General features: G+C 31.9%; 1 protein-coding gene across 3 annotated transcripts in view; it reads right to left on the reverse strand.

Moving 5' to 3' along the window:
• The window catches only part of LOC123012168, a 70,764-nt gene extending 60,499 nt beyond the window's left edge, over positions 1-10,265 (reverse strand). For all 3 annotated transcript variants that reach the window (XM_044410001.1, XM_044410003.1, XM_044410000.1), the window contains exon 1: positions 10,004-10,265. In XM_044410001.1, coding sequence (XP_044265936.1) covers positions 10,004-10,052 — 49 coding nt within the window. In that variant the 5' untranslated portion in view covers positions 10,053-10,265. The remainder of the gene's footprint in view (positions 1-10,003) is intronic.
• Between the last annotated feature and the right edge of the window lie 3,016 nt (positions 10,266-13,281).

Raw genomic sequence — 13,281 nt, forward strand, 5'->3', positions numbered from 1 at the left:
GATTGTGAAAAAATAATTGGGCAAATAAAAACACCACCAGTGGCAATAGTTAGAATGATAATACAGTACAATAAAAGAAAATTAAGTTTTCTAATGCGTTCGTCAAAAAAGCGCGGTAGTCCAAATGTTGAAAAATCAGAGAGCAAGTCTACAATGCGGATCACATCATTACGTTTCACCATAAAAAAAACTATAAAATATATCACTCCAAATTGACTAGTTGCCGTTTCAATGGCATCTATATCGTTTATCCCTAAGAAAAATTGTCAAAAAAAAAGAGTTTCACTGACAGGAAACTCACCAAATTTTCCATAAACCACCAAGTAAGCAAGGCTTCCCCATAAAAGAGTAGAACTTGAAAGGAGAATGAAGCACGCCAGAATTTGTGAGTCATCACCTTCTGCTTTTGGCCAAAATCTCATAAAGGTTAAAAAGCGAAGAGTTCTTTTCATTATAGGGTACCTCATTATTGCGGACATTAGTCTTTTATGGCAGCATGAGCAGAACTGAAGTAATTCAGACTTCTTTTGCTCACACTTTGCCTCAAGCTTTTCCTTTTAATATTCAATAACGACTGCTAGTAATTTAAATATTCTATTAAAAATTAAATGCTTTAATTCCGACTTCTTATTTTAATATTTTATGGAAAATTAATTGTAATGAATAATGATGGATGCTGTTCGGTTGACAGTAACACAATTCCAACTATTACAAAAAAGCCCGAAAGCCATAAAATAATTAAAATTTTATTTACTTGATAAATTAAATGGTGACGAAAAAAACACACAGGTGTAAAATTCTCATGTTTTGTATCTTTGCGTGCCAATTGAATTTTAATATTTAGAACCAAAACTAAAAATATTCTGCATCCTTGTAAGCAAGAAATGACGTGTTGCATGCTACTAAATGGTTACTAATAATATACCTAATTTGCTCACCTTAACACGTGTTCTTTCCTCACGACCGATATTTTAATATTTTACAAACGAATTAAAAATTTAACTTGAAGAAAATTCCAGAAGCAATAATCATCAGACCGATACCTAAATTTATCTTTAAAACTCCCAAAAGAAAATGTGGCTCATATCTTTATGTGCTATTTTACTCTTTTTCTTTTGTATCAATTTTTGGATATAACATTATTATTAGATATTATTACATATTCTCAAATGGTGATGAATACATGATCTACGGCCAAAAATTGAATCCAAAGATTTATCTTTGAAGAGCTATATCTAGTGAAAAAAGGCTCTAACAATTTTTTGTAATGGGAACTTTTAACTCAGTTGTCCTTTCTCACCACCCAATGATTGGTCCAAGACTTTTGAATCACCCTGCATTTGTAATAAACCTAAAACTTAAATCTCTATTGTGGTATAGTTTGTTTTAAATTATGACTAATTATTTTTTTAATTTTTCTTGCATCTTTTGTTGTTTGAGTAATTTAATTTTTTCTATTTATATCTTTAATAAAACTATAGCGCCCGCCTGCGCCGCACGCTCTGGACCCCCTCTTGTGGCGGTATTGACAGTAGTAAAAAATAAGAAGGTTAACCATCCTAATGCTTGCTTTACAATTTTATAATTAGGACGTTTGGCTCAAACCCAATAAAAAATCTATAACTTTTAAGTTAAACCCGGTAGTAAACCGGAGAGAAAACATATCATAAATCAGTGGAACCCTCCCGGACCGTGAAACCGAAAAAATAGTCAGTTTTTAACAGGGTTGGATTAGTTACTTTCTTCTTGTCTGAAAGGGAAGAGACGAGTTGGTTCCCAAATTCTGTAATCCTTCCTAAATCGACGCCAAATGTTAACACAATATACCTAGAGTCTTGGCAAAAATTGATAAATACCGCCGCTAAGGAAAAAAATTGTATAGGTACCTAGATGAAACGTGGTTTGATGAAAGACGACTCTTCTAATAAATGTGTCATGAAATACTGCCAACTCGTAGCAAACGTGTTATAATGCAGAAAGTGAAACGGGTTGGGTGGAAAATAGTTTATTACAGGAAGGCTAGGTTAACGTTCTTAGTTTACTAGGTATTTTCTGCCAAAAACATAAAAAACTGCATCGCTGATTATCATGAAGATATGACTGCTATCTTGTTTGAGGAATGGTGTGAAAATAAATAATTCCAAAATATTCTTTCTGGTACCGTCCCTTCTCATTCACGTCAGCGGACACAGTTCAGTTTTTGCAAAAACACGATGTTTACATTCCGGCAGAAGCAAAAACAAAGAAACAATTGTTGCTTTTAGTAAAAAAGTTTTTAAAAGAAGTGTGCTGTTGATGAAATAGCTGTTTGAAATTTGGCGGCTTTCTCCATATTTCTGTATTTTTAACCCTCTAGAACTCAATTAGGCTAATCTTAAACAAAATATTCGGAAATATAACAACAACTCACAAAGTTCTCTTGCTGTGATAGATTTAATCAGGGGGAAAGTAACAAAAATAATACAAGATAAGTCGAAACATTATGTAAACTATGAAAAACTATTTAAAACAACACCGCCCCAACAGACTGAAATTAATGTTGTAACACTGAGCATGATGGTTAATAATACAGGGTGATTTAGCTTAAATGACCCACGTGACCCCTCTTGGCAGACAACACATAATAGGTACATTATGCACTTATTCCTTTATTCAAAATAAAATTTTCAAAATATCGAGAATCAAAGAACGATATTTTTCGATTCATGAAACTTTCCAAATTCGAATATGAATCAAGGAATAATTGCTTTGTGTATTATAGGTGGTCTGCCAAGAGGGGTCTAATGGGTCATTTAAGCTGAATCACCCTGTAGTTATTTATTGTAAGAGTGTGTTAGATAGCGTTTTATCCACGCAAGAATGTTTAACCGCGAGAACGTCAGTTTTATTCACAATCACAGGCCCAAATTATTCTAAACTTAATTAAAAATTAAACTGACATTTAAAAGTCACACCAAATGTGCTTTCGGTAACGTAGTAAGCTATTACGCGGTGCGCTGGTTATTAAAGTTACTTTATTCCACTAGTGAATAAAGTAGTACTTTATACGCATCTATAGTGTGAAATAAAATCTCTTTATAGAGTGATTGTGGATAAAATAATATAATTTAGTCAAGCATTATGTATACACCAGGTGAATAAAAAGTATGGAACCAAACATTTTTTGCTTAAACTATTAATTTTTTGGAAAACTAATTGATGGATGATAAAGTATGTTCTATAAAAATGTGATGTTTTATCATTTTATCAAGAATAAAATTTTTCGAAATTTTTTTTATTTTTTTTTAATGACAATCCAATATAAAACCATTTTTCTCATGAAAGTTATGATTTAAGAATTACGATTATCTAATATATATTTAAATTTTTCAAAAAAAAATACATAACTATATGTCAGTCAAGTAATCATTGACGACCAAAGTAATTTGTCCGCAACTGTACCGATTTTAACCTGATCATAATAAAAATATTAATACTATTTAAATAAAATAAATTTTGGAGAGTTAGAACCCATGCGAAACAGCAATAATTTTTTTTATCAAAAAGACTGATTGAAAGCACTTATTTGGTAGTTCAGGAATAAGGAGTTGAAAAAAAAGAAAAAAATAATCAACTGCTTGCTATAGGTACATCTTAAGCGAAAACCGAACCAAACCTTTAATTCGTCTGAAGCTCTTTCGAGCAAATACAAAAAATTTCGGGATATTCTCAGCTTTCTCTCTAAGCATTATTTAGTATTCCTGGGGGACAGCAATTATAATTTTAGACCGTAATCGTGCGTAATTTTATAAATAGACTTGTGAACCCTCCTCATAAAGTTCACATGGTGTTGACGAGGTAAAAGTTTTACTCCTCGCCAGGAAACCATATTAAGCTACTAATTGCATTTTGCACTTAATTGCTGCATTATACAGCAGGGATTATTTATGTAGTGGTGTAATCGTGGTAATAACCCACACAACTCTAAAAGTTCCACCATTTCCTAAATTTTTACTTTTTACGTTTTATGTAGTTTAATTAATGCAGGAGAGACTTCAAATTTCAATTACGCGCACTATTGAATTCCATTTAAACAGTCTAGGACCGTAAGGGTTGCTATCAGCATATAAACCAAATATTTATTATCCTTCGTATCTTCGAGGTTGCATCTATTCGATATTAATGTGCTTAAGGCGATACGAGATATTCGAATTCGAATCACTTTGAGTCAATTTGAAAAAAAATTGCTCTAGGGGTAGATTTAGATCTACAATTGCCAATAATTGGATGGAGAATTAAGGTGGAGTCTAAAGTTTATCAGATAATTATTCTAGTGGCTTGCAATTAAATCAGCGATTTATTATACATAAGTTTATGCAATGTTGGAATTGCAATGCAAAACACAATTATGTTATTGGTTGGTTACACACATAAACAAAAAATTATTTACAGGGTGCGTCAGAATTCGCGCCCCAAAAAAAAAAGTAAGATGGGATACTAAGAACATGGAAAAAATGTTTAAAAAATTCTATCTATAAAAATTTCAAAGTCATGAAAGTTTAAATTTTGCACTTTGACTCTATTTATTTCTGTTGGAAAAATAATTTTCCAAGTTTTTTTTGCTACAGGCTATTAGCTATTAGAAGATGAAACAAGAAAGCTGTATCTTAAAATGTAAAAACATACCTATACAAGATAATCAGTATCATTAGACATAAAAAAATGTCGAATATTAAAAAAATTAATGTCAAAATTTTTTGACAGAGAATTTTTTATACCTTTTTTCCATGTTCCTGGTATCTTATCTTACTTGAATTTTTTTTGGGGCGCGAGTTCTAATTATAGTGCTTAATTGCACTATTGGCAAATGAAGCCAATAACACAGGGAGACAAAAAAAAAGTCATGTCGTGACAACTTGACAAATTTTATCATTTTGTGAGACAAATCAAATGCACTAAAAAAAAATTCAAAAAGTCCACACACTTTGAACTAAATAATTTTTTTCTAATTTAAATGAATTTAAAATACTTTAATTTTAAAAAATCATTACTCAATAACTATTAGGCCGATTTCCTTCAAATAAAGACCATTCTAAAGGGCCCTGTGAAATTATTATTTTAGCTCTATGCAACAAATTTCGTGAGTGTATGTAAATAAAAATAAAAAATTTGCTTGCAGTTTATTATGTGCCACTACAAAACGTTATTTTTTTGTAAAATTAATCACCATTTCAATTAACCATGATGGAGTTTCTGCCTTTGATCTGAAATTATTTCATTTCAGACGGTGTAGGTAAGTAATATGATGAAATAATGAATGAATCAAATGTGAATTTTTTACATTTTTTATTATTTGCAGAAAAAAATGGGCTAACAAAAACGCATGTTTGGAAGTTTGCAAGATATTTGACACTTTCTTTGAATTGTAACTGCAATTATTTTGTTGCATTTTTTAGTAACGTGAGAGTTTTTAGAATGCTAAATAAGTGTTGCAGCTTGGATCGCTTCTCTAGTAAGAAATAAGTACAACATACCTAATGAAATATTTCAGGCCAAGATTTGAAGAAACTTTGGCGCATTTATAGAAACAAACTTTCTGGTTCAGAAACTTTTACACATTTTTTTTGAATTTCCTAACTTCTTTGTCTTTTTAAAACTAACCCTTTTATCACTTGGCACTTTTTAATTTAAAAACTATTAGATTAGATAACGGTATTTAGTTAAATGTAGGAAAATAAAGAAATAGTTTATAGACTTTTACTTACGTATTTAAGAATATGATACCAATCTAATAGTTATTTATTCGACGACTTGAGTGTAAATCGGACGGATTATTTCACCGGGTGCGTTATTAAACCACGAGTGTACCGAGTGGTTTATCATCCACGAGGTGGAATAAAGCGTCCGATTTACACTCAAACGAGTTGAATACAACATTTTATTCTTCGAATTAGACTTAATAAGGCTTAAACTTGCTTTAAATCTGTTAAAAATAATCTGACGTTTCATATTGAGAAATGCCAAACAATTGTCAAAACTTCCTTACACAGGAGAAAAACCGTAAATTTTGACAGTGTCGAAGAATAAAGAAAAATAATGTGCGTTTTTTGTGTTTCAACAAAGTGGCAGGGGCGGATGGGCCCATCGGGATACTGAGAAATTTCCCCGTGGGCCGTCGCTCTGTGGGACGTCCCCGGTCCCTCAATTTACTAATTATGTAATTTAATTTAATTATTATTAAGATATTTTTTAAATACACTTTCGAAGAAAAAATAGTTTTAGAAAAACCCCTATTAAACTAAATCTAAACCTACTCAGTGACCTAGGCAGAATAATGAGGCATTTTGGACATCGAACCTCGCTATATCATTCGAGCTTTTAAAAGTTTTGTGTAAAACTTTTAAGTTTAATTATAGGCATGTACAATCGCAAGCATAAAATTTTGATAGGTAATGTCATTTTGAAACTTCAGTACACAGTTTCCCTGTGTAATTTTGATAAGAGGGTATATTAGGGAATGACATTGACTACTAAAATTTAATGCTCACCATTGTACTTACGTATACTAACACTTATATTTTTATATTTAGGTAGTTGTAATTTGTTTGATTTTACCCGAACATAGGGATTTAACATGGTATTTTTAATTTTTTCTAATTCCTGCTCGCCAATGCAACGTACAAGTAAGGTAGGTACAACAAGCAAAAACAACTCTTGCTGTTAAAGTGTTACTTTATCTACTCAAAAGAGTTTTTAAAGAAATAGTTTAACATCTGCTATAGAAAAAAAAGTATTTCCTTTGCTGTTTTGGCTTAAAATCAAAGGTAAAAATTTGTTTCTTTTTGACTGGCTATTATAAAATGTCTTATTAAGTTCAGAATTTTGATTATAAAGAAATAACTTGATAGAAATTGGTAAAATTTACAGTTTATTTAAAAATTCTGGCATTTAAAACTAGTCCTACAATCGTGACTTTTGAAAGCTTTAGGTAAAGAACCTTAAAAGTCAAGTCAAGCTAAAAATGTTTTTCCTTTGCAGTTTTGGCGTAAAATCAAAGGCACAAATTTTTTTCCTCTTGTAAACTTCGGAGACATACTGTAAATTTGCAAAATATATTTCTTAAATAAATTTATGTATTTGTAATTTGATAATTTGAGCAAGCATGTTTATTATAATCACAATTTAATGTATACGTTATAATCTATGCTCATTCAAGTAATTTTCACAAAAAGACATTTTTCGGGTCCAGACCAACTTTCAAATAAGGGTTTTACGACATATTACCTGCTCTCCAACTAGTTAGTCTGAAACGCTATTGCGACAAAGCGCAGCCCGAGTACAAAGTTAGACTGGGGAATAGTTTTTTTCCCCGGGTGTACCTACCGAAAGATAAAATTATTGCGCCTCAAATGACTCCGAAAATAAGAATAATAATGGTATTTTTACTTTAAAATGCAATTTTTAAATTTCTTCATACATAAAATAAGTATGCGGTATAGAACGATACTTATCAAAAACGTTAAATTTATTTAGAGTTAAATTAATATAAAAATTAATAATTACTCTAATGAAGAAAGGGTTTTCATAGTGAAAAACGTTTTATAGTGTGGTGTTAGTTTGCGGAGAGTTAGAGATTTGTTTTTTATTAAGTATACTACACGACCAATACCTTCTACAAGTACAATTCAAAATTACATACATAAATATGAAAAATCTGCAAATATTTCTACAGAATCTAGTTCTAGAGGTGATATGCAGTAACATGTTTTGCTATTAAATGAAACAAAATAATCAAAAAGGTTTTTGTAGGAAATAGACAAATAGGAGGAAAATGTTTTGGGGTATCCCACACACAGTTTGAGACAAATATCTCTTGAAGTAGGTTTATCCAATTCGCGGATATGGGAGATCCTTAAGAAGCACAAATATCATCTTTTAAAATTGCAATGTCACCAAGACATTTTTGCTGTTGATGAAGAAAGTACGAGTAGAAGTGAATTTTGTTAAGAAAACCCTTTCTTCATTAGAGTAATTTTTATGTTAATTTAACTCTAAATAAATTTGTAATCTAAAACTAAAAACGCTTTCATTTAAAGGGTTGCATCCATTCCCCCACCTCATTCGTAAAAAATAAGCTACACTTGAGTGCAAAAAACGCAAATTGTCTAAAACAAAATTGTCAATTTTTTCAGAGATTTACATAGTGTGAAAAACGTTGTTTCCAAAAAGGTTAGAAAACTATCAAAAGAAACATCGTATTCGGTGGTCTTGCCAGTGCAGGTCATAGTCAGTGTTAAAAACGAAATAGATAGATGATAGATGTTTATAAGATGCCGGACAAATTATGAAGTTGTGAATTGTGACAAAGACAACGTCAAAAAACTGGCATTTATTGACAGGCAAAATAACATATAAAAAAACCATTTGCGTTTTTCAAGTGTACATTAATTATAATTTGGGCCGTCTGCTCAATTTTTCCCGGTCCGATTTACCTATGCCCATCCGCAAAGTGGTATAACTTTTAAATAACTTTACTACATTTTCCGGCTGTTACTGTTGTGATAGTAAAAAATATTGTGTTTGATTTAAATAAATGCTGAATAATTCAGCTGGTTTCCCATAAACATCAATAGTTAAACAACTTTTATTATACATAGCGTTTAAAGAGATAAAGTTTATGTATTCATCCCCAAATGGCTTTTTTATGACTTTGCTTTTTAAAGAGACATTAGTTAAGAAATATATTTATCTGTCAAAGCAAACATTTGCAAAACTATACTAAAATACAAATTGAATTATTCATTAAACCCTCTTAGACAAAACACTGCCCACTCAACCCCTTTCTGATCCAAATTACGTTCACGTAAACCATCACCGATTATCGATAAAAAGTCAAACAGAAGTGACCTTTTTACTGTGATGTTTATTTCATTGACACAAATACAGTTTTAACTAGAAATTTATTAGGCGAAAAAATTATTCGTCGAAAACTCAGAATCGAATTTGCGACCCCACAAAAGCTGTAGGTTGTATCTTCAACGATTGTTTAATCCACCGCCTCCTTAATCAAATGTATCAATATCCCGCCTGGGCATTTCGTAAAAAATGCATTGGAGCAGTGATTCCGATTTTTTCTTAGTTACGGGGGTTACTAAGGAAAAACTGAATATTTTCTAATTATTAACGAAAAATAACGCAATTAATAAATGCTGGGAAGGAAGGATACAACAAAACTAGATACGCCACGGAGAATTAATATTATGAGGTTGAACCCTTTAAGCTAGAAAACTGGATTTGTCAAAAATTTTCCTCAGATTAAAGCGCCAACGGGAATCACTTGAACTCAAAAAATGCCCAGGCGAGAAAAGGATTATTTCTATGGAGACGGCGATGGTTTAATCAGACTGGGGATAAAGCTGATAAAAATATTAAATATTTTACTTTTATAATTACCTATGCAAGGTAAGAATATCACGCTCGTGTGCAGTAAAAAACTCCGTCACATATGGATAACGATTGAAATTATTTACAATTAAATGTTCTGTGAGAGGAAACCAAATTCTCGATATTACGGGCATCCAATTAAATTAAATGCGCTTCCACAAGCATTCATTTTAAACTCGTAAATTCAAATTTACGTCTAAATGAATCACTTATATTTACTGCATCTTGAGTAAATTGAAGCTTTATACATATCAATTATGGCAAGGTAAAAACTCGTTTGGTAATAAATCTAAGGAAAAATTGGGCAAATACAGCATTAATGAATTTAATTACAATCCATTTATCTTTGTTTAGGATTACAATCTACTACAAAACACAAGTCAAAGTTTGAACGGGTAATTGGTATGGGTTTTTCGTCGTTTTATTAGCAAAGTTTGCTTCAATTTTCTGAGACGATGATAAATTTGGCGCAATTAGTATTCATTAGTCGCTTAAGGGTTGATAAATCACCCTTATACACAGATTTTGTGGACCACACATGAAGGAGGTTTTTATATTAATAATAACAAATTGTTCTTACCTTCGCTCAAAGCGACGCCAAAAATCAACCAACACCACAATTTGTGCATTGTTACAAAGTTTCAAAACACAGATTTTACATCATTATTTCAGGAGGTACAAATAATTTACATGTTTTTATTCACATTGTTTTCCTTTTTCAAAAGTAATATGTGTCCAAAAATGTAAAAATTTTATTCTTTGTCCGGAAAATTTTATCGGGACCGCACGCTATTTTACGCCGACGAGAGGAAATAATGTTTGGAAAGCACACTTCCGGTTCAGGCGACGGCTGTACAGCATCTGATTTTGCCGTGATCTGTGATGTAGCCAGACGCCGGCGACGGCAGTGGAAGGGAAGAACCAGACGCCTGAAAAACTACGCTCGCGCCAAATATGAATTTAATTTACTTATTTGCACATAAATAAAATTCTAAAATTTTCATGAAAAACCCAAGGTGTGTGTGTACTCTGGAAGTTAAATGTAATAATAATTTTTTGTTATAATTTACATTACTTTTAAACCGTTCATTCAGATTAAATTACATAAAGGTGTTACTTTTTTTACTTTAAAAATCAACCTTTTATTGGTTATTATCACTATAAATTTCACTTTTCCTATTTTCTGATAATTTTACAGTAGCATTTTTCATCTTTTTGTAATCTATCTTCTATCTTCTTCTTCTATCTATATACAGGGTATTTGAGGATTGCGAGCAAATATTTTAACTACTAATAGGATAAAAGAAACAACTTTCGTTATTCCAACTTGTGTCGAAAGCACATCATTTCTGAGTTAAAATTAAAAATAAATTGAGGCTGAAAACCCGTCCCCGCCTATGTCGTAATACGATGTTTACAATCATTCATAAAAAAAACTTTGGAACCTAAACAGCGTAAAGACAAAAAAATTATCGCTACATTAGAGTAGATCAGTGTCAATGTTAGTAGGTCAATACTTACTCTTATAAAAAATTGCTTGAAATGTGGTCATTTGTTGGCAATGCACACTTCTTGTACTCTTCGGGCTAGGGAAACTTGCGTTCGCACACACATCCCTTCGAAGGTATAAATTTGAGCTGCGTACACTAATTCACTAATTGTTTCATGTGAACCCCCAAAAAAACACACGTATTAAAATCTAGTGACCGCGGTGGTCATTGGCGACCAATCCATCTCCAGGGAAAATGATTGTTCAATCCATTGGTGACGACTTTGGCATAATCTGATGGAGTTCCACTTGTAAATAACGCATGTGTCGACAAGGGCACATTCTCCACCAAATCGGACAACACATTTTCCAAAAAATCCAGATAAACGGCACTAGTTAAACGTTGAAGTAATAAGTGGGGCCCAATTTGGTGATCTTCAATGATCGCTGCCCAAACATTTAGTAAAAATTGGTCTTGGAAGTGTGACGTCCGTACACTAGTTAATTTGGCGTTTGAGTAGTTGGCCATAATGACTTGATTGACAATTTGATTTCAAATCGATGTGCACAATTCACCCGAAAGCGCATAACGACTAACTAAACTGACACGTGAAAACAAGTGTTAATTTTTTTGGACAAAAAGTTTCCTTTTTTCTGTATAAAAACTTTCACGGTCAACATTCAATGCAATTTATTTTCATTGATATTTTTACTTCCAACTAAACAAGGACAGACACACTGAACGGCTCGTGAAAATCATAGGGGGGAAACTGCAAAAATCAAATTTGAATACGGAATTTGTTTGGTCTTCAAATCGACTTTTCATAACAAATTCTCTTAGTGGTTAAAATATTTGCTCGCAATCCACAAACACCCTGTATATAAAAGAGTTCCGTGACTGACTGACAGACAACGCACAGCCTAAACCACGGAAGCTAGAAATATGAAATATGGCAGATATGTTCCTTAGAAGGTGTAGAGGTCCGCTAAAAAAGGGTTTAAAAAAACAATCTCTAAGGGAGTGAAATGGGTTGTAAACTTTTAAACAAAGATAGAAACAAAAAAATTGGAAGATATGTTACTTAGCGGTTGTAAAGGTGCACTATGACGAGATTTTTAAAAAATAAATACCAAAAACATATTTACTCCCTTAGAAAAGGGGGTGAAATGGGGTGTATACGTTTAAACAAAAATAGAAACATGAAATTTTGCAGATATGGTCCTTAAATGGTGTACAGATGCGCTAAGAAAGGAGTGTAAACGAAGATAGAAACAAAAAAATTGAGGATATATTCCTTAGCAGTAATAAAAGTGCACTTGGACGGTTTTTTAAAAATAATAAGTAAAAGCTTATTCACTTCCTTAAAAAAGAGAGAGAAACTGGATGTAGACATTTAAACGAAAATAAAATCATGAAATTTGAAAGATATGTTCCTTAGAGCATGTAGGGGGTGAAATTGGGTGTAAACCTTTAAACGGTGATAAAAACATCAACTTTGGGAAACATATTCCTTAGAGAGTGTAGAGATCCACCAAGAAAGGATTTTTTGAAAATATACTCGTATTTATAAGAGGGTGAAATGGGTTGCCAACAATTAAACGAAGATAGAAACATAAAATTTGAAGGTTATGTTCTTTAGCGGTTGTAAAGTGGTACTAAGACTAGATTTTTAAAAATCAGTTTCTAAGGAGGTGAAATAGGATGTACACGTTTAATCGAAAATAAAACATGAAATTTGGAAAATAGATAGAGATGAAGAATGAAGAAGTGCACTACTCAAGCACTTCTCGAAAACCAACCTATAATACGGGCTATTAGACGTGACGTCACAGACGCGAGTGTACTGTACTGTACAGTAAATAAAGTCTGGGCAATAGGCCAAAATCGTGAACTTGTCAAAATAGTAAATTCCGGTAGATGACGCGCGCGTTGCGCGTTAAGGAAACTGTAATTTGTGAAATTTGAAAATTTGGAGGAAATTAAATGTCACAAATGCACATTTAATAAAATATTGATCTATCACACAACTAATACATTTTTTCAGCTTAAGAAGCGCAGTATCAAATATCTTTCAGACGTTATATTATAATTTTGAAAATGCCAACTTGCTGTGTTCCAAACTGTGCTGGTGTTATTTTACATCAATTTCCAAAAAGTAGAAATCAAAAAAACGAATGGCTTAAGAGAATATTTGGTACCATCGACAATATACCCCCAAATTCCATGATTTGTGGAAAACACTTTGGAATAACGAGCTATTATAAAAACAAAAAATTGTTAACAAATGCAGTTTCATCCTTGCTCTTGAATTATAAAAGAATTACTCGTTTTCAGGTAATTTCTACCACTTCCATTAATTCAGAACGTA

This window comes from Tribolium madens, unplaced genomic scaffold (assembly GCF_015345945.1).
Source record: "Tribolium madens isolate multiple individuals breed KSU strain unplaced genomic scaffold, Tmad_KSU_1.1 Scaffold_91;HRSCAF=231;Tcas5.2_LG7, whole genome shotgun sequence".
Classification (NCBI taxonomy): Eukaryota; Metazoa; Arthropoda; class Insecta; order Coleoptera; family Tenebrionidae; genus Tribolium; species Tribolium madens.